The sequence below is a fragment of the Hypanus sabinus genome, chromosome 25 (assembly GCF_030144855.1).
Source record: "Hypanus sabinus isolate sHypSab1 chromosome 25, sHypSab1.hap1, whole genome shotgun sequence".
Lineage (NCBI taxonomy): Eukaryota > Metazoa > Chordata > Chondrichthyes > Myliobatiformes > Dasyatidae > Hypanus > Hypanus sabinus.
Window position 1 is genome coordinate 13,928,432 of NC_082730.1, and position 18,833 is coordinate 13,947,264.

At 38.9% G+C, this 18,833-nt stretch overlaps 1 protein-coding gene across 3 annotated transcripts in view; it reads right to left on the minus strand.

The window, feature by feature from the left end:
- LOC132381031 (uncharacterized) overlaps positions 1-18,833 on the minus strand; it is an 88,791-nt gene that overhangs the window by 9,870 nt on the left and 60,088 nt on the right. For all 3 annotated transcript variants that reach the window (XM_059950141.1, XM_059950140.1, XM_059950139.1), the window contains 4 exons: positions 12,159-12,250; positions 10,719-10,765; positions 9,191-9,299; positions 6,936-6,982 (listed from right to left, as the gene is read on the minus strand). In XM_059950141.1, coding sequence (XP_059806124.1) covers positions 6,936-6,982; positions 9,191-9,299; positions 10,719-10,765; positions 12,159-12,250 — 295 coding nt within the window. The remainder of the gene's footprint in view (positions 1-6,935; positions 6,983-9,190; positions 9,300-10,718; positions 10,766-12,158; positions 12,251-18,833) is intronic.

Genomic DNA, 18,833 nt, shown 5'->3' on the forward strand with positions numbered 1-18,833 from the left:
GTTCATGGGGTTAAGTCCAGTGTGTGGGTTTTAGGCAGCTGAAGCTACTGACATTGGTGGTGGGATTCAGAGACTGGAGGATGCACAGGAGGAACTCGCAGTTCTCTGAGGGTACAGCTCTTGGAGAGGAAGTGATGCCAACAAGGGTAAATGTATGGCAGAGCAGAATTCTTCAACAATCTCCATCCTGCAGTTACCAGGTATGTTGCATATTGTGGAATATATCACAAACAAAGACTGTTGATAACAGACCTAAGAGATAATAGACTATTCATACTTGTGTCAGGATTGAGGGGCAGAGTGAGAAAGTGGGTGGGTGAGGTCAGCACAGAACAGATATTTACTTATTTAGAGATACAGCATGGAAGCAGGCCATCCTGGTCCAACAAGATTGCATCAACCAATTAAACACATGTGACCAAATTAACATACTAATATCTTTGGAATGGGGGAGGAAACCCACAAGGTCACAGGGAGAACATGTGAACCAGTTTGTTACCAAGCCACTACGTTACCGTACCACCCCCTCTTTATTATTCTCATCAGATCTGTCCTAATTTTTTCTGATTTCACGTCTGAGTTTGAAACTCAGAGGGAATTTCTGAAATAAAAACTGTAAAGTTATTGAACCTGTTATGAGTGCTAAACAGACCTGATGGAAAATGGGGTCCAGAGTTAACTCCTCCCCCCCCCCCCCCCCGGGAACTATGCTGCTATTGAGGGTGAGAGATAAAGAACAGAGGTAGAGACATCTGCTACAGATAAGAGAGAGAGAGACAATTTGTTTTATGTATTTTGGCTCTTCACTGATTATATACCTTTTGTTGCAAGGACGTTTCTTTGCTCGTTAACATTCCTGAGGAAAGAGCAGGAGTGGCCTAGTTTGATGGACATAGACATGTTTAGTTGATGGATGGCTGATACCCCGTCCATGGGAATAAAAGCCAGGTCTGGGGAGACACCCCTCAGATACACCAGTGGACACTGAAAGAGTGTTGTGCACCCTCAGGAAGGTGGGGGCTTAGAGAAATTAATCGGGAGATGGGTCACATCGCTCACAGTGTGACGGCAGGGCTGGCGGGGGCTTGTGTGTGTGTCCACTCATGCTAGAGTGACGAGTCCACCACGGAAGAACAGTCTAGCTCTGAACGGAGAGGTCATAACCGAATGACCACTACAGTACAACGGAATAAGAAGACAACAGAAGGTTTGCCTGCTGCAGCTGTTACATCTCGCTCACTCTCTCTGTCTGTCCAACATTGCAACACAACAATTAACTATCTCAGCCCGAACTGAACTGAACTTTATATTCGTCTATGACAATTAAATTACCCCTAGACATTGATATAGCTTGTTTCTTATTATTGATTATTAGTCCTACACTTCTATGTTTATTATTGCTCACCTGTGTTATATGTATATTGGCATTTTTGATACTGTATTGTTTAGTTTACTAATAAACACCATTAGTTACAGTACCATCAGATTCCAACGGATCCTTCCATTTCTGCTGGTCTGTTAACCCAGTTACGGGGTACGTCACAAATTGCGGGCTCGTCCGGGATTCTACAAAAAATTGTGGGGGCTCAGTGAATCGGGATAGAAGTCCCTTACTTGATCTGGTTGTGTGGATAACCAGATGCGAAAATAGAAGAGATGGAGGTTGACAAATTTTTAAAAGACCCAACTTCTGCGGCAGGAATTGCTGCTGCAGCTCTATACTGCAGTCATTGAGTCTGTCCTGTGCACCTCCATCACTGTGTGGTTTGGAGCCGCCACCAAGCAGGATAGAACCAGACTACAGCGCACAGTGAGGACTGCTGAGCGCATCATTTGAGCCTCCCTGCCCTCTATAGTGGACCTGTATTCTTCCAGGTTGAAGAAGAGGGCAGGGAACATCATAAAGGACTCCTTCCATTCTGCGCACAGATTGTTTGAACTGCTTCTGTCTGGTAGGCGCTTCAGATCCCTCCAGACTAAAACTAATAGGCACTGGAGAAGTTTTTTCCCTACTGCGGTCACTTTGCTGAACAGTTGACTGCCGGTTAACTGTCGGCTAACTATTACTTGGATTGCACTACTTGTATGTATAATCTATATTTTCATTTATAGTTATCATGATTATTGTTATGAGCAGAGAGGCAACATCTGCCGGAAGTAAATTCCTTGTATGTGTACAGGTACTTGGCGATTAAAGTCTGATTCTGATTCTGATTCAGATTCTGATTAGAGGATGCCAGATGGGTGGAATTGTTGGATATTGTGGGACAACAGAATCCCTCGGAGGTGAAACCGGTGATGAGAAAGTTGGAGATACAGAGAGCAATAGCTGTGTATTATGTATCCCTGGAGGTGTTCTCGTCGGAGGTATTGGAACTGTTCCCTGAGAGGAAACCAACCAAGAGTGAGCTTCAGTTACAGTTGGAAAGATTAAGGTTGACTGAGGAGGATAAGAAAAGGGAGCATGAGATCTGGTTAAGGCAGCTGGAGGCAGAGAGAGAGGAGAGAGGTGATTGCAAGGTGTAGAAAGGATGCTGAAATGGAGAAGGAAGAAGCTGATAGGCAGAGTGAGGAAAGGGAGAAAGAGAGACAGTTTGAGCTGGAAAAGGAAAAGTTAAAGGCATCAAGGGGAGGGGACCAGGCAGCAGATTCAAACAAGGGGTTCAAGGTTGGTTAGGAGATTTAAGTTGGTACCCCCATTTGAGGAAATGGATGTTGATAGGTACTTCCTCCATCTTGAGAAAGTTGCTATGAATTAGAAGTGGCCTAAGGAGAAGTGGGCTGTTCTGTTACAGAGTGTAATTAGGGGGAAGGCTCAGCAAGCCTATTCGGCATTGTCTATGGATGAGGCTAAAGATTATGATGAAGTTAAAAGCGCTATATTGAGAAGTTATGAGTTGGTTCCAGAGGCATACCGGCAGAAGTTCCGGAATTTGAGGAGGCCGTGGGACCGCACGTATTTAGAGTTTGCCCGTGAGATGCAAATGTATTGAAATCGGTGGTGTGCCTCAAAAAGGATTAATGGAAATTTTGATAGGCTGCAACAGCTGAGCAATTTAAAAGTTGTGTCCCCGAGGGTATGAGGATGTTTTTGGACGAGAAGGAGACAGAGACTGTCTGCGATTGCCAAGTTAGCAGACGAGTATGCCTTAATCCACAAGATAAATTTCCCCCAAATAACAGCTATCAGGGAGGCAGTAGGGACGGTAGAGAAAACCCACCGGCTAAGGCAGAGAATAAGCTGGGGAATACCGGAAAAAGCAAGGAGGAGGAAAATCAGGCTGGCAAGAAGGTTCCCAGCTTTACGTGTTATAATTGTGGGAAAGCTGGCCACATAGCGTCTAAGTGCTTTGCTCTGACAGGAAAAGGAAAGACGGCAACTCCGACTGGTTGCATTGAGCCAGTCAACAGACCGATGAGGAAGGCGAGGATTGATAGAGCCCAAGAGGGGCGTGAGAGGTTCATTCCAGAAGGGAAGGTATCTGTGAAGGAAGGAGAAACCCCAGTACCCATGCGTATCTGGAGAGATACGGGGGCTGGTCAGTCATTGATTCTAAGGAAGGTGTTAGACTTTGGTGCTGAGATGGAGACAGGAGAGGTAAATGTGTTAAAAGGTATCGGAAAAGGGATTGAGGCCGTACCTTTGCACAGGATTTTTCTGAAATGTGACCTGGTATCTGGTCCAGTAAATAGCGGTGCGGTTGGAACTACCGATGGACGGTGTGGACATCCTACTCGGTAATGATCTTGCAGGTGGTGAAGTGTATTCAGCAGTGAAGCTGACAAGCAAGCCTGTAAGTGCTGAGGACCCGCCCATAGATTCCAAGATTTATCCCGCCTGCACAATAACTCGCAGCATGTCTAGAAAGGCGGCTGAGACAGGAACCAGTTTAAATGAGCCCAGTGTTGATTTAGCAGAGATGTTTTTACCAGCCCTGTACCAAGAGGGGTTAGAGGATGGTAAAAAGGAGAATGGTGGAGCTAAGGAAAATAAGGGAGATGAAACAGATTTAGTGTGGTCAAGGAACGAAATTTTGAACCTTTCCCATAAGATACCCCCTAGGTGAACATTTTGGAGTGAGAAAGGAATTTATGGAGGCCCAGAGTAAAAATGAGAAACAGATGTAGCAGTTAGAAGGTCCAGGTTGGGACACTGGTGCTTTATGTAGCTTGACACAACTAGTTGCAGTTGAAAAATTTAAGTGTGTTCCCAATGATGTGAGGGCAGTCCTAGATGAAAAGGATGCCACGACCTTGAGGGAGTCTGCTGGGTTAGCAGATGAGGTTGTTTTAACCCCCAAGGTTGAGTTTACTCCAGATAGGAGTTGCCTAGAGAGTAACTCTAGGATCAGGGGTACATGGAATTTGAAATGGGGACTGGTATTGAAAGCCTAGAAGAGGCAGATGTCCTGTTTGCCTGTGTTCAGGTTGTGAAAGTACCTGTGGAGTCACAGGGTACTGAACCTTGTGTTGAAACTCAGAAAGGGTCTGAGATGTCTGATTTGGTTGAAAAGGAATGCAGTCCTTTTGGGTCAGATTGACTTGGTTCAGTGAAGAAAGGGTTAACCTTGGCACCAGTGGAAACTGAGAATTCTCAGTCACTTGTGTTAAAAGTTAGTGATGAGATGAAAGATGGTGAGATGAATATTATTGAAGGAAAAGGGAAAAGTATTGTTACTAAACTTTTCAATAAGGAAAATTTTAAGTCTGGATTTGACCATGCTGAAGGGACAATGGTCTGTTAACAAGGTGTCTGCTAGTCAATTACGATTTGTTTTGAAATTTAAGGATAAACAACTTGATGTTGTTCAAGTATGTGATTTGGAGAGGCAAAATTTGAAGTGTTATTTTGATCAAGAGGGATCACCTGCAGGTGTTAAACTGGAAACTAATAGAATTAAAGATCCTGAAGATAAAATTAATGACTTGCTTAAAATTAATGAGTGGTGTGAAAGTTCAGCAAATGGGCTTAGTTTGGAAAACATTGATGATAAGCTAGCTTATCTGTGAAGTCTGTGTCTGTGAGTCTGTGAAGGCCTAATTTGGCCTGGTAAGCCAGCGAACCACTTGAGAGTTAAGTGGAAAAGAGACAATGGTTGACCAAATGTCACCTTGAATAACAGGATCTGGTTTTGTGGGAATTTGACTTTTACTTGACAAAGCTCGTGAAAGATAAAGACAATATTGTAGCAGATTGACTAAATGTTAAATTTAAAAGTGAAATACAGATTAGTATTTGCACAAACTTCAGTAATGTACGATATTATAATCACACGTGTATTGGTTCACACTTTATACACCTAAGCTAAGAATTAATTCCACTGTAGAAAAAGAATTACTAGCACTTATCCTGGTGTTACAGCATTTTAAGGTCTACATTTGTTCGGCACAGAGACCCTTGATCATTTACACTGATCATAACCCCTCGGTATTTTTGGCTAGCATGAAGAATAAAAATAGGCCATTATTGAGGTGGAGTCTGGTGTTACAAGAATTTGATATTAAAATACATGTAAAGGGGACTGACAATGTAATTGCTGATTGTTTATCCATATGTTAATTTGAAAGTATGTCTGTGTTACTCTTGTAGTTAATGACCACTTCTGTATTATATTAGATTCTGTAATGTGATTTACTAGTTAATTTTCACCCGGTGAAAATTCCTGGAAGGATGGGGATGTTATGAGCGCTGAACAGACCTGATGGAAAATGGGTTCCAGAGTTAACCCCCTGCCCCGGGAACTACACTGCAAATGAGAGAGGGAGATGAAGAACAGAGGTAGAGATATCTGCTACAGATAAGGGAGAGAGAGAGAGAGAGAGAGAGAGACAGTTTATTTATGTATTTTGGCTCTTCACTGATTATTTACCTTTTGCGGCAAGGATGTTTCTTTACTCATTAACATTCCTGAGGAGACAGCAGGAGTGGCCTAGTTTGATGGACATAGACATGTGGAGTTGATGGATGGCTGATACCCTGTCCATGGGGATAAAAGACAGGTCTGGGGAGACACCCCTCAGACTCACCAGTGGACGCTGAAAGAGTGTTGTTCACCCACAGGAAGGTGGGGTCTGGAGGACCGAACCAGGAGATCAGTCACAAAGTATAATGGCAGGGCTAGTGGGGCCTTGTGTGTGTGTCCACTCATGCCAGAGTGACAAGTCCACCATGGAAGAATGGTCTAGCTAAGAATGGAGGGGTCATAACCGAATGACCACAACAGTACAATGGAATAATAAGACAACTGAAGGTTTGCCTGCTGCAGCTGTTACATCTCACTCACTCTCTCTGTCTGTCCAACATTGCAACACAACAACTAACTACCTCAGTCCGAACTGAACTGAACTTTATATTCTTCTATGACAATTCATTTACCCCTAGACATTGATAGAGCTTGTTTCTTATTACTGATTATTATTCCTGCACTTCTATGTTAATAATTGTTAACCTGTTTTATATGTATATTGGCATTTTTGATAATGTATTGTTTAGTTTCCTAATAAACACCATTAGTTACAGTACCACCAGACTCAAACAGATCCTTCAATTTCTGCTGGTCTGTTAATCCAGCTACGGGGTACACAACAAACCCAAAGAGAGATTTACACAATTAGATGCTCTATCTCTAACAGTAGAGAAAAGACCAATCTCACTTTTCACCATTCAGTAGTGATAACCAAGCCTGGAGCCACTTTGAAGAATAGTCATTTAAAATATTATGGATAGAATTAAGGCAAATCAGGATGAGCAGAAGAGAAAGGAATAAATAATCAGAAGGATATGCCAACTGGATTGAGTGAGAGGAGTGTTCGGAGGGATGTGTAAAATATTAATACTGGACTGGACTTGAGGGATGTCTGATCTGTAAACTCCCATGTAATCCACATTTTAAACATACTGAAGCATTCAGACAATTTATACTTCATGTCCATACCTGGGTATCATTGTTGCCTTTTCTGTGAGATGTTTTGGGCTTCATTTCTGAAAAACACAACATTACTGCTCACAATTCCTTGCCTGTTACAGACATAAACATTTGTTCATTTATTTATTTGTTGATACAGCACAGAGTCAGTCGTTGCGCCTTTGAGCTTCACAAACCCAGCAACCCCCGACAAACCAGATTAACCCAAACTTAATCATGGGATATTTTCTATTGATCAATTAACCAACCTGGTATGTCTTTGGACTGGGATGAAACTGGACGACCTGGAGTGTATCCATGCATCCCACAGGGAGGACATTCAGAGACTCCTTTCAGAACGGCACTGGAATTGAACTGCAAACTCCGGAAAGCCCGGAGCTGTAATAGCTTCATGTGAACTGCTAGGTTACTATGGCCCCCGTACTGAATCTCAGAACCACGGGAACCCAGGCTGCAACACACCTCTGCTCTGGATTACTACACAATATTCAGAAATGATCATGTTGTTTTATACCCTACCTGATAATAACACACAGATGATCATGATGCTCACAACTTTCTTCACCGGTTTATAAAGTCTATTTAAGGGAAAGGATGATTTCTTTAGGGATTTATTTGGTGATACACTGCAGAGTAAGCCATTCCAGCCCTTCGAGACACGCTGACACAGCAGCCCCGACAAGTCTGATTAACAACCTAATCATGAGACAATTTACAATGACCAAGTAATCTAGGGTCATTTAGTTAAGCACATGAATGTGAAGAAAATGAAAGGATATTGACATTGTGTAGGCGGAAGGGATAAGTTTAGTTGTCCATTTGATTATGATTTTAAATGGTTGAACACAACTTTGCCGGCCAAAATGCTGTTTAATGTTCTATTTGATTCTACTTGCAATTTTTCTGCTCCACCACCCATCCAAACGCCCCTGGGGTCAAAAGCTTTCTTCACAACACCGTCAACTTGTGCAGCAACTTTGAGTGTCTTACCGAGATCACTCAGATCCCCTGCATTGCTGAGAATCTTAACATTAATATTATAATATTCTGTCTTCAAATTGGACCTACCAAACAGAATCACTTCATACATATCTGGGTTGACGTTCAGCTGCCGCTTCTTAGAACAGTACTGCATACTATCGATGTCCCACTGTAACACCTCTGACAACCCTCCAGACTATCCACAATACCCTCAACATTTGTGTCATCAGCAAACTTACTAACCGACCCTTATACTTTTTCATCCAGGACATTTAGAAAAATCATGAAGGTCAGGGGTCCCAGAACAGATCTGAGTCACTTCACTGGTGACTGACTTCCATGCAGAATATGACCCGTCTACAACCACTCTTTGCCTTCTGTAGGCAAGTCAGTTCTGGATCCATAAAGCAATGTCCCTTTGGATCCCATGCCTCCTTATTTTCTCAATAAGGCTTGCATAGGGTACCTTGTCACATGCCTTGCTGAAATCCGTACAATCGACACCTACTACTCTTCCTTCATCAATGTGCTTAGTCACATCCTCAAGATATTCAATCAGGCTCATAAGGCTTGACCTGCCCCTGTCAATGCTGACTATTTCTAAACATATCATATCCCTCTCCAAATGTTCATAAGTCCTGCTTCTCCGGATCTTCACCACCAACTTACCAACCACTGAATTAAGTCTCACTGGTCTATAATTTCCTGGGCTATCTCTACTCCATTTCTTGAAAAGGTTTTTGAAAGAAGCAGATCAGAATAAGCTTGACAAAATAATTTTGTGCATAGATTAAGGCAGAAGAGTTAAACTTTGTGGCCACTTTATTCAGGACATCTCTGTACCTGCTCGTCAGAGTAAATACCAAATCAATTATGCGGCAGCAATTTGATGCAGGAAAGCATGCGTGTCAGCGTGTTGTGCATTGAGAGGTGTTCTTCTGCAACAACTGTTGTAATAAATGGTAATTTAACTTACTGTCAAATGAACCTCTTGTTCATATCTACATGCTTTTATGTATCGAGTTGTTACATGATTAACTGATCAGATATTTGCATTGACGAACAGGTGTACAGGTGAACTGAATAAAAAATGTAACTCTTATGCCTCAATCTAGTCACATAATTACTTTGTCAAGCTTATTCCTCGTCCTGTGGAGTAGCAGGAGAGAAAGCCTTCTGTTTGGGCTTAGCACGATGGGTTTGAAATTTCATATCTGCATCGGTGACGCTGTACACATCAGTAACAGAGTGGACTGCTGTTGATTTCCTTTTATATTTCACACCTGCATACACAATTCTGGTTCCTTCTTTCACCATCTGGGCAGTTCCCTGCTTCTTTCTGACGTGGTGTAGATCTGAATAAACGATATTGTTTTCCAACGTAGCCATTTCCTGAAATAAAAAAAATAAATTCTGAAATCTACTTTATTACTGATAAATATGAAAGTTGAGGGTGTGAAAAGCTACAGGGAGAGGGCAGCATAATACTTGACAGGGAGAATAAATCAGCTGTGATTGAAGGACAGAGCAGTCTTGATGGGCCAAATGGTCTAATTCTGATCCGATACCATCTGTGATCCTTAGTGCGGAGCCGCTACTAACTGTGCATGTTGCTTTATAACACCAACACACTAAGTTGGTAGTTTGTGTTTCAGTGGGGTTCACTGAGAGAAGAGATTCAAAATAAATTTGGGAATTATTTGGGCAAATTACAATACATTTAGGGTTTATAGTCAGAATGGTTTATTGTAGTAGGTTAGTTGATCAAACGGGTGTAATTGGGTGACTCGTGGGCCAGGAGGACCTGTTACTCTGCTGTATCTCTAAAGAACAAATGTTAAGAGGACAGAATTGCAGGAGTTCATGGTGGTGGGATTCAGAGAATGGAGGATGTACAGGAGGAACACACAGTTCTCTGACGGTACAGCTCTTGGAGGGGAAGTGATGCCCGCAAGGGAAAATGTATGGCAGAGCAGAATTCTTCAACCATCTCCACCCTACAGTTACCAGGCATGTTGCATATTGTGGAAAATATCACAAACAAAGACTGTTGATAACAGACCTAAGAGATAATAGACTATTCATACTTGTGTCAGGATTGAGGGGTTGAGTGAGAAAGTGGGTGGGTGAGGTCAGCACAGAACAGATATTTACTTATTTAGAGATACAGCATGGAAACAGGCCATCCTGGCCCAATAAGACCGCATCACGCAATTAAACACATGTGACCAAATTAACATACTAACATCTTTGGAATGTGGGAGGAAGCCCACAATGTCACAGGGAGAACATGCAAACTCTTTACAGACAGCAACCGGAATGAACCAGTTTGTGACCAAACTGCTAGGCTACCATGCCACCCCCAATTTATTATTCTGAATACACCTGCCCTATTTTTTCTGACTTCACGTCAGAGTTTGAGACTCAGAGGGAATATCCAAAATTTAAACTGAAAGTCATTGAACCCAAAGAGTAATTTACAACAATTTGAAGCTCCATGTCTAACAGTAGTGAAAAGACCAATCTCACCTTTCACCACTCAGTAGTGATAATCAAGCCTGGAGCAACTTTGAAGAATAGTCAGGTAAAATATAATGGATAGAATTAAGGAAAATCAGGCTGAGCAGAAGAGAAAGGAATAAATACCCAGGAGGATAGGCCAATGGGATTGAATGAGAGCAGTGTTCATGGTTTTTTTGTAAAATATTAATACTGGGCATGACTGGTGGGATGAATGATCTGTAAACTCCCATGAAATCCAAATTTTAAACATTCTGAAGCATTCAGACAATTTATACTTTATGTCCATACCTGGGTACCATTGTTGCCTTTTCTGGGAGATGTTTTGGGCTTCATTTCTGGAAAATACAACATGACTGCTCACAATTCTGTGCCTGTTACAGACATAAACATTTATTCATTTATTTATTTATTAATACAGCACAGAGTCGAGCCTTGCAGCCTTTGAGCTTCACCACCCCAGCAACCCCCCGACAAACCAGATTAACCCGAACCTAATCACGGGACAATTTACATTGACCAATTAACCTACCTGGTATGTCTTTGGACTGGGATGAAACTGGAGGACCCGGAGTGTATCCATGCATCCCACAGGGAGGACATTCAGAGACTCCTTTCAGAATGGCACTGGAATTGATCTGCAATCTCCGGAAAGCCCCGAGCTGTAATAGCTTAGTGCGAACTGCTAGGTTACCATGGCCCCCATACTGAATCTCAGAACCACAGGAACCCAGGCTGCAACACAATAATGATTCTCCACACAGAGCAAACCTCTGCTCTGGTTACTACACAATATTCAGAAAGGGTCATGTTGTTTTATAACCCACCTTATAATAACACACAGATGATCATGACACTCACAGTTCTCTTCACTGGTTTACAAAGTCTATTTAAGAGACAAGATGATTTCTTTACAGATTTATTTGGTGATACACCACAGAGTAAGCCATTCAAGCCCTTCGAGACACGCCGACACAGCAGCCCCGACAAGTCTGATTAACCTGAACCTAATTGTGGGACAATTTACAATGACCAAATAACATACCGGGTGTGTCTTTGGACTGTGGGAGGAAACTGGAGCGCCCCAGAAAAACCCACACATTCAATGTGGAGGACACAGTGACTCTTTACAGAATTTCACCAGAATTGACCTCTGAGCTCCAAAATGTCCTGAGGAATCATCACGTCACACTAACCTCTACGCTACTAGTGGGACCTATCTCAGGGTCATCTCAATAAAGCAGATCACTGACTTAATCTACAGCAACTTTTTCCAATCAAAGCAGGGAAGTATTAGATTGGTAAAAGATACACTTGATCTTTTTTTTTAAGATCCACACAAGTGTACGATTTTGCATATAAATTGTCTAAATAATTACATTTAATTGGAAGTTGTACTGAGGAACAGCTAATTGAATACACTTTCAAATACAACAGCTAATCCTCCAAAACTGAGTAGTACAGGTGAAACCATCTAAATCTATCTTCCACCCAACCTCTTGGTTCTCTAACATTCCACATTTGACGTGAGATTCCATCGCCTGATGTTTCAGGAATAATGGAGTCACCAGGTTACAGTGGAAACAACAGCATTCATTCATGTGTTGTAAACCAACACATTGGCACTCTAATCCTGGCTTTTTGTTGACTGCAACCACATCAAGTTCCTTAAGATTCAGCAGCTAGCTATCATATTCATCATGAAATAATTAAAGGAAAAAAGAAACCTACCCCTGTTTTTTCTCTTCAGGTAGCAAAGCAGACAAACGACAAATAATATGAGCAGAATCCCAATGACACTAGGCACAATGATGTAAATGAGCCTGTAGTAAAGAATTGGAAAGGGTCAGTCCTGGGTCATTACTTATTCTTGGCTATTTGTAAAATCTGTCATTTACACAACATCTTTCATTTTTTTTCTTTCAAGATAAACAGAAAAGAGAAAAAGAAAAAAATTATTACCCTAAGAAAAAGCTAAACAAACAAACTAACCACTAACTAATAAAGAAAAAAAAAGAAAAACAAAAAAATGGACTGTTTATTGTATCTATAAAAAGATAGTCCTCAGTGTCCCCAACTCCGATCTCCGATCCTCCCTCCCTCCCTCCTCTCTCTCTCTCTCTCTCTCTCTCTCTCTCTCTCTCTCTCTCTCTCTCTCTCTCTCTCTCTCTCTCTCTCTCTCTCTCTCTCTCGCTCTCTCTCTCTCTCTCTTCTCTCTCTCTCTCTCTCTCTATATATATATATATATATAAAATCAAAACCAGAAAAACAAATAGGATTGGAACAGGGTCAAATTACATCATGTGAAAATATTGAATAAATGGCCTCCAAGTATTTTCAAATTTAATAGAAGGGTCATATATGACACTTATAATTTTTTCCAAATTAGACAAAGCATAGTTTGAGAAAACCAATGAAATATGTTAGGGGGATTAACTTCTTTCCAAATCAACAAAATAGATCTTCTAGCCATTAATGTAAGAAATGCAATCATCTGACAAGCAGAAGAAGATAAATGAATTGACTCCATCATTGGTAAACCAAAGTCTGCAGTAAGAGGATGAGGTTGTAAATCAATGTTCAATACCATGGAAATAATATCAAAAATGTCTTTCCAATATTTTTTCAAAAGCGGACATGACCAAAATTTATGTGTTAAAGAAGCTATCGCAGAATGACATCTGTCAGATACAGGATTTATATGGGAATAAAAACAAGCCAATTTATCTTTGGACATATGAGCCCTGTGCACAACTTTAAACCGTATCAATGAATGTTTAGCACATATAGAGGATAAATTAACTAATTGAAGAATTATATCCCAATTCTCAATAGGGATAGTAAAGTTAAGTTCTCTTTCCCAATCATTTTTAATCTTATAAAAGGCCTCCGAATGTATTTTCATAATTATATTGTAAACATTTGATATTACACCTTTCTGAAAAGGATTTAGTTCTAACAATTTCTCCAAAATAGCCGAAGAATCAAGATTTGGAAAGGTAGGAAGTACAGTGTTTAAAAAATTCCTAATCTGTAAATATCTAAAAAATGAGATCTAGGCAAATTATATTTATTAGATAATTGTTCAAAAGACATAAAACAATTATCCAAAAATAAATCAGAAAATCATAGTATACTTTTAGTCTTCCAAGCTGAATAAGCTTGGTCCATAATAGAGGGATGAAAAAAGAAATTGGATACAATAGGAATAGTTAAAACAAATTGATTCAACCCAAAAAATTTCCAAAATTGAAACCATACACGTAAAGTGTGTTTAAATATCAGATTGTCAAGTCGTTTATGCAATTTAGAAAGAGCAAAGGGAAGAGAAGTGCCTAAAATAGAACCCAATGAAAATCCTTGTACAGATTTAATTTCCAGATTTATCCAGTGAGGGCTAGGAGATAAATCCAAATCCCTTAACCAACATTTCAAATATCGAATATTTATTGCCCAATAATAAAATCTAACATTAGACAATGCCAATCCACCTTCCTTCTTTGATTTCTGTAAATATTTTTTTACCTAATCTAGGATTTTTATTCGGCCATATATGAGGAAATTTTTGAATCAACATCGTCAAAAAAGGATTTTGGAATAAAAATTGGAACTGCTTGAAATATATATAAGAACTTAGGTGAAATAATCATCTTAATAGCATTAATCCAACCTATCAGAAAAAAAGACAACGGTGACCATTTAGTGAACAAACAAACATTTAATCTGACCAATTAATGGTAAAAAATTAATCTTGAATAACTCCCTATGATTTTTTGTAATTTTAATCCCTAAATATATCAAAAAGTCATTAACTAATTTAAAAGGTAAATTTCCATAAATTGGAACCTGTGTATTTAAAGAGAACAATTCACTCTTATTAAGATTCAATTTATACTCGGAAAAATTACTAAACTGAGCCAACAATGATATAACTGCAGGAATGGATTTCTCAGGATCAGAAGTGTATAATAAAAAGTCATCTGCGTATAATGATAACTTGTGTATATCCATCCCATGAGTAATGCCGAAAAAGTTAGGTGATTCTCTAATAGCAATTGCCAAAGGTTCCAGAGCAATATCAAATAATAATGGACTAAGAGGACAATCTTGCCTGGTACCCCAAAATAAATGAAAAAAGGGAGATCTTTGATTGTTAGTAAAAACTGAGGCTACTGGAGTATGATATATCAATTTAATCCAGAATATAAATGTTGGACTAAAATTAAACTTCTCAAGCACAGTAAATAAATATGGCCATTCAACTCTATCAAATGCTTTCTCCGTATCTAATGAAATGATGCATTCTGAAGTGCTGCATAAAGGAGTATAAACAATATTCAATAATCTCCTAATATTGAAAAAAAGAATAGTGATTTTTAATAAAACCAGTTTGATCCTCTGAGATAATTTGAAGTAATACCTTATCCAGCCTGGTCGCCAGTAACTTGGAAAAAATCTTGGAATCTACATTCAATAAGGATATTGGTCTATAGGATGCACAGTCAGTAGGGTCTTTATCATTTTTCAATATTAAAGAAATGGAAGCTCCATAAAAAGATTGTGGTAGTTTACCTAGTCTAATTGCTTGCTCAAAAACCCTGTATAACCAAGGAGAAAGAGTAGAGGAAAAATGCTTTAAAAATTCCACTGTATACCCATCTGGACCTGGTGCTTTCCTGGAATTTATAGAGGAAATAACACTTTTAATTTCTGCATCCGTAATAGAAGTTTCTAATATTAAAAGTTCTTCTGATGATAATTTTGGAAAATTCAATTTCCCTAAAAATTCATGCATGGTATTATGATCATAAGGAAATTGAGAATGATACAGGGAGGTATAAAAATCTTGAAAAGATTTGTTTATCTCATCATGATTAACTGTCAGTTCACCATTCTGTTGACAAATCTTAATAATTTGACATTTAACTGAAGCATTCTTCAATTGATTAGTTAACAGTTTACCCAATTTATCACTATGTATATAATAATCACTTCTGGTTTTCATTAATTGATTTTCAATCAAAGATTTAAGTAATAAACTGTGTTCCATTTGAAGCTCAACCCTTTGTTTGTAAAGCTCCTTACTAGGAGCAATCGAATATTTCTTGTCAATTTCTTTAATCTTATAAACCAATAAAAGAGTTTCCTGTTTAATACGTTTTCTCAAACCAACAGAATAGGAGATAATCTGTCCACGTATGTATGCTTTGAAAGTGTCCCAAAGTGTTCTGCAGGAAACTTCATCCATGGAATTAGTTGAAAAGAAGAAATCAATCTGTTCCTTCATAAATTTATTGAAATCCGGATCTTGCAGTAAGGTAGAATCAAATCGCCATTGCTTAGTACTAGAAGCTGTGTCCATTAATTTAATAGGAAGTTTCACTGGAGCATGATCAGAGATGGCTATAATGTCATAATTACAACTAATTACAGAAGGAATAAAATGAGAGTCAATGAAAAAATAGTCAATTCTCGAGTATGAATGATAAACGTGAGAAAAATGAAAACTCTTTGTCCTTAGGATGCAGAAATCTCCAAATATCAAAAATTCCATTATCAGTCAAAAAAGAATTGATGTAACTGGCTGACTTATTTGGTAAAGTGTGAGTGGATATAGATCTATCCAGCAAAGGATTTAAACAACTGTTGAAGTCACCACCCATTATTAACATATATTCATTTAGTTTAGTTAGAGAAGTAAATAAAGACCTAAAGAAATCAGGATAATCCACATTTGGAATGTAAATATTAACCATAGCAACCTTCTTATTAAAATGTAACCCAGTAATTAACAAAAATCTACCATTCGTATCCGAAATAATTACTTTGGGTAATAATTATTTTGGGTGGATCTTTTTCCTCCTTTGTATATTTGGAGTCACCTGTTGAACAAATGTAATAGAGGAGTCAATAAAAAATTGAAACTCCTTTTACTTTGACATTCGAATTTGAATGGCGCTGTTGGTCCATCCAAAACCTAAAAAAACGTTGATTATCCTCTTTCCTCACATGAGTTTCTTCTGTAAAAATAATATGCGCATTCAGTCTTTGGAACATCTTAAAAATCTTTTTCCATTTAATCGGATGGTTTAAGCCATTAGTATTTCAATAGACAAAATTAATGGTCTGAGACATATTTCTAAAATCAACCCTTTGGTATATAAAGAGTTGACCAAAGTATGAACTCATGCACCTGGAAGAGGAACACAAATACGGGGAGGAACTGGAAATGACGACACAGTGGACATTTTAGTAGTTTGAAATCAGCCCAAATGAAAAAACTAGAATAACTAATAAAAAGCCCAATAGAATTAGAAAGGAAACCTCAGCCCACCATCCACTAAAAAAAGACTCTCCTGAGCCTAGAGGCCAGAAAAAGGAAGAATGACACTAAATCTACCCCCATGTCTCCAGAAAGTGACTCCAAATATACAAAGGAGGAAAAAGATCCACCCAAAATCCAAGAAAGTAATTAACACTATACTAAAACAGACTTCTTAATATAATTTCTAGTAAAAAGAAAGCAAAATGAATATGAACACTGGTAACTTATATGTCTGGTTAAAACCTGAACAAATAAAAGTTAGGATGTGATAAGAAAGGCATTATAGGAAGAAGACGACAAAAAAAATGGCGAAATCAAAAAAAAAGCAAGAAGTATTTTGGAAAAGAAGCCACCATCTTAGTTACACAAAAAATGAAAAAAAAGATATATATCAAAATGTTAAAAAAAATTCACCTTCAAAGGATTATAATAATGACCAAAAAATAAAATATAATAGTTAAAATAAGTAAATTAAAAAGATTAGTACGTCGATAAAGAAAAACTTTAATTGGAATATAAAATGTAAAATAAACCTACACCAATAGCTAGAAACAAAATCTGGTTTTGGAAACAAAAATTGTCCTGTAACGATCAAAACCATATATTTATTAGAGACGAGAATCCGAAGCAGTAAGATAATTCTCATCCAGAAGCTTTCAGCATCAGATGTAGAGAGAAAAACACGCCGTGGTGCGTTCAAAGGCGAGATTCTAAGTTTCGCAGAGTATAAAAGTGCTGGTTTTAGGTTTTTCTGGTAACATTCAGACATCAAAGGTTTAAAAGTGAGCCGTGCCTTCATCACTTCTGGGCTAAAATCCTCCACAAGCCAGAATTGCAATTCACACAATTTAACCATCCCTAAACAACGAGCCAAATGAATAAGGTGCTCTTTAAAATGCACATAATGAAATCTAACAATTAAAACAGGTGGTTTAAATGAATAACTTGGTGATCGGCGCATAATCCTGTGGGCATGATCACGTAATGGAGGACTGTCTGGGAATACAGAAGGGAATGCATCCTTTAAAAGCTGAGCGAAATACTTCGAGGGGTCCCCTTGTTCGATAACTTCCGGGAGACCAAGTATGCGTAAGTTCTGTCTTCGAAATAGACACTCCTGATTTTAAGTATGTCCAACTGTTTAATCGCCGAAGATCATTTCTGCTCCAGATTTTCAATTTTCAAGTCTCGCTTCCTAGCGTCCTCTTGCAGAGTTGCGATTAAAGTTTCATGCTGTTTAACTTCATGACCAATCTTATCCAGAGAACCCTGGAAAGCCTTTAAATCATCTTTGAAAGTTTGTCGTTGTTCTCCAAATTTTTAATTTAAGAGCTCCAATAACGTATCATAAGTCAATTCAGTCTGCTCAGGATCAGTCTTTTTTTCTTTCCATTGCCGTTAGAATCTTTCCCAGGGACTCACTCTTTAGATCTTAAAGCCAGGTCTGTATTCATTTCTTCAAAATTCACAGTACACACTTAAAGATAAATCCAAAAAAGTAACAAGAATCTTCTGGTGTAGGTAAAAATAAGATAAATAAGGGTGATCATTGGTTAAAAAAGTAAAGGTTATGGAGCAAATCTAAAACAGTGCTCACTCCATGCGCATCTCCTGGTGACCTCACACAGCATCTTTCATGAGCTCAGGAGGTCTGCAGCTCAGAAAATGAACTTTAGACCCTGTTGACAGTGTGGGAACTTGATAAAGCCAATCGGCTCACAGCAAGGTCTCCAAGTAGAAATGTGATCATGGCCAATGATAGTGATGTTGGTTGAAGAGTAACTATTGTCCAGGCCACCTGGGAACCCTCCCATGTTCTTTTCAAACATTTCATCAGAACTGTTGCATTGGAAGATTGATTGGTGGCTTCTTCTCTGACGGACAGCATTGCTGACCAGGTAGCCATATCGATTCTTTGAAAGGCCTCCATGGTTTTCTTTATTTCGTGGCTGTCTGCACTCTTGTTTGATTGGGATGAGTCAGGCTGAGGGGCTTGTTTTTCTAATATATAACAATGACCGTATAACTCAGAACATGAGCTTCAACTGCATAACTTAAATTATTAAATATCTTGGGTAAGA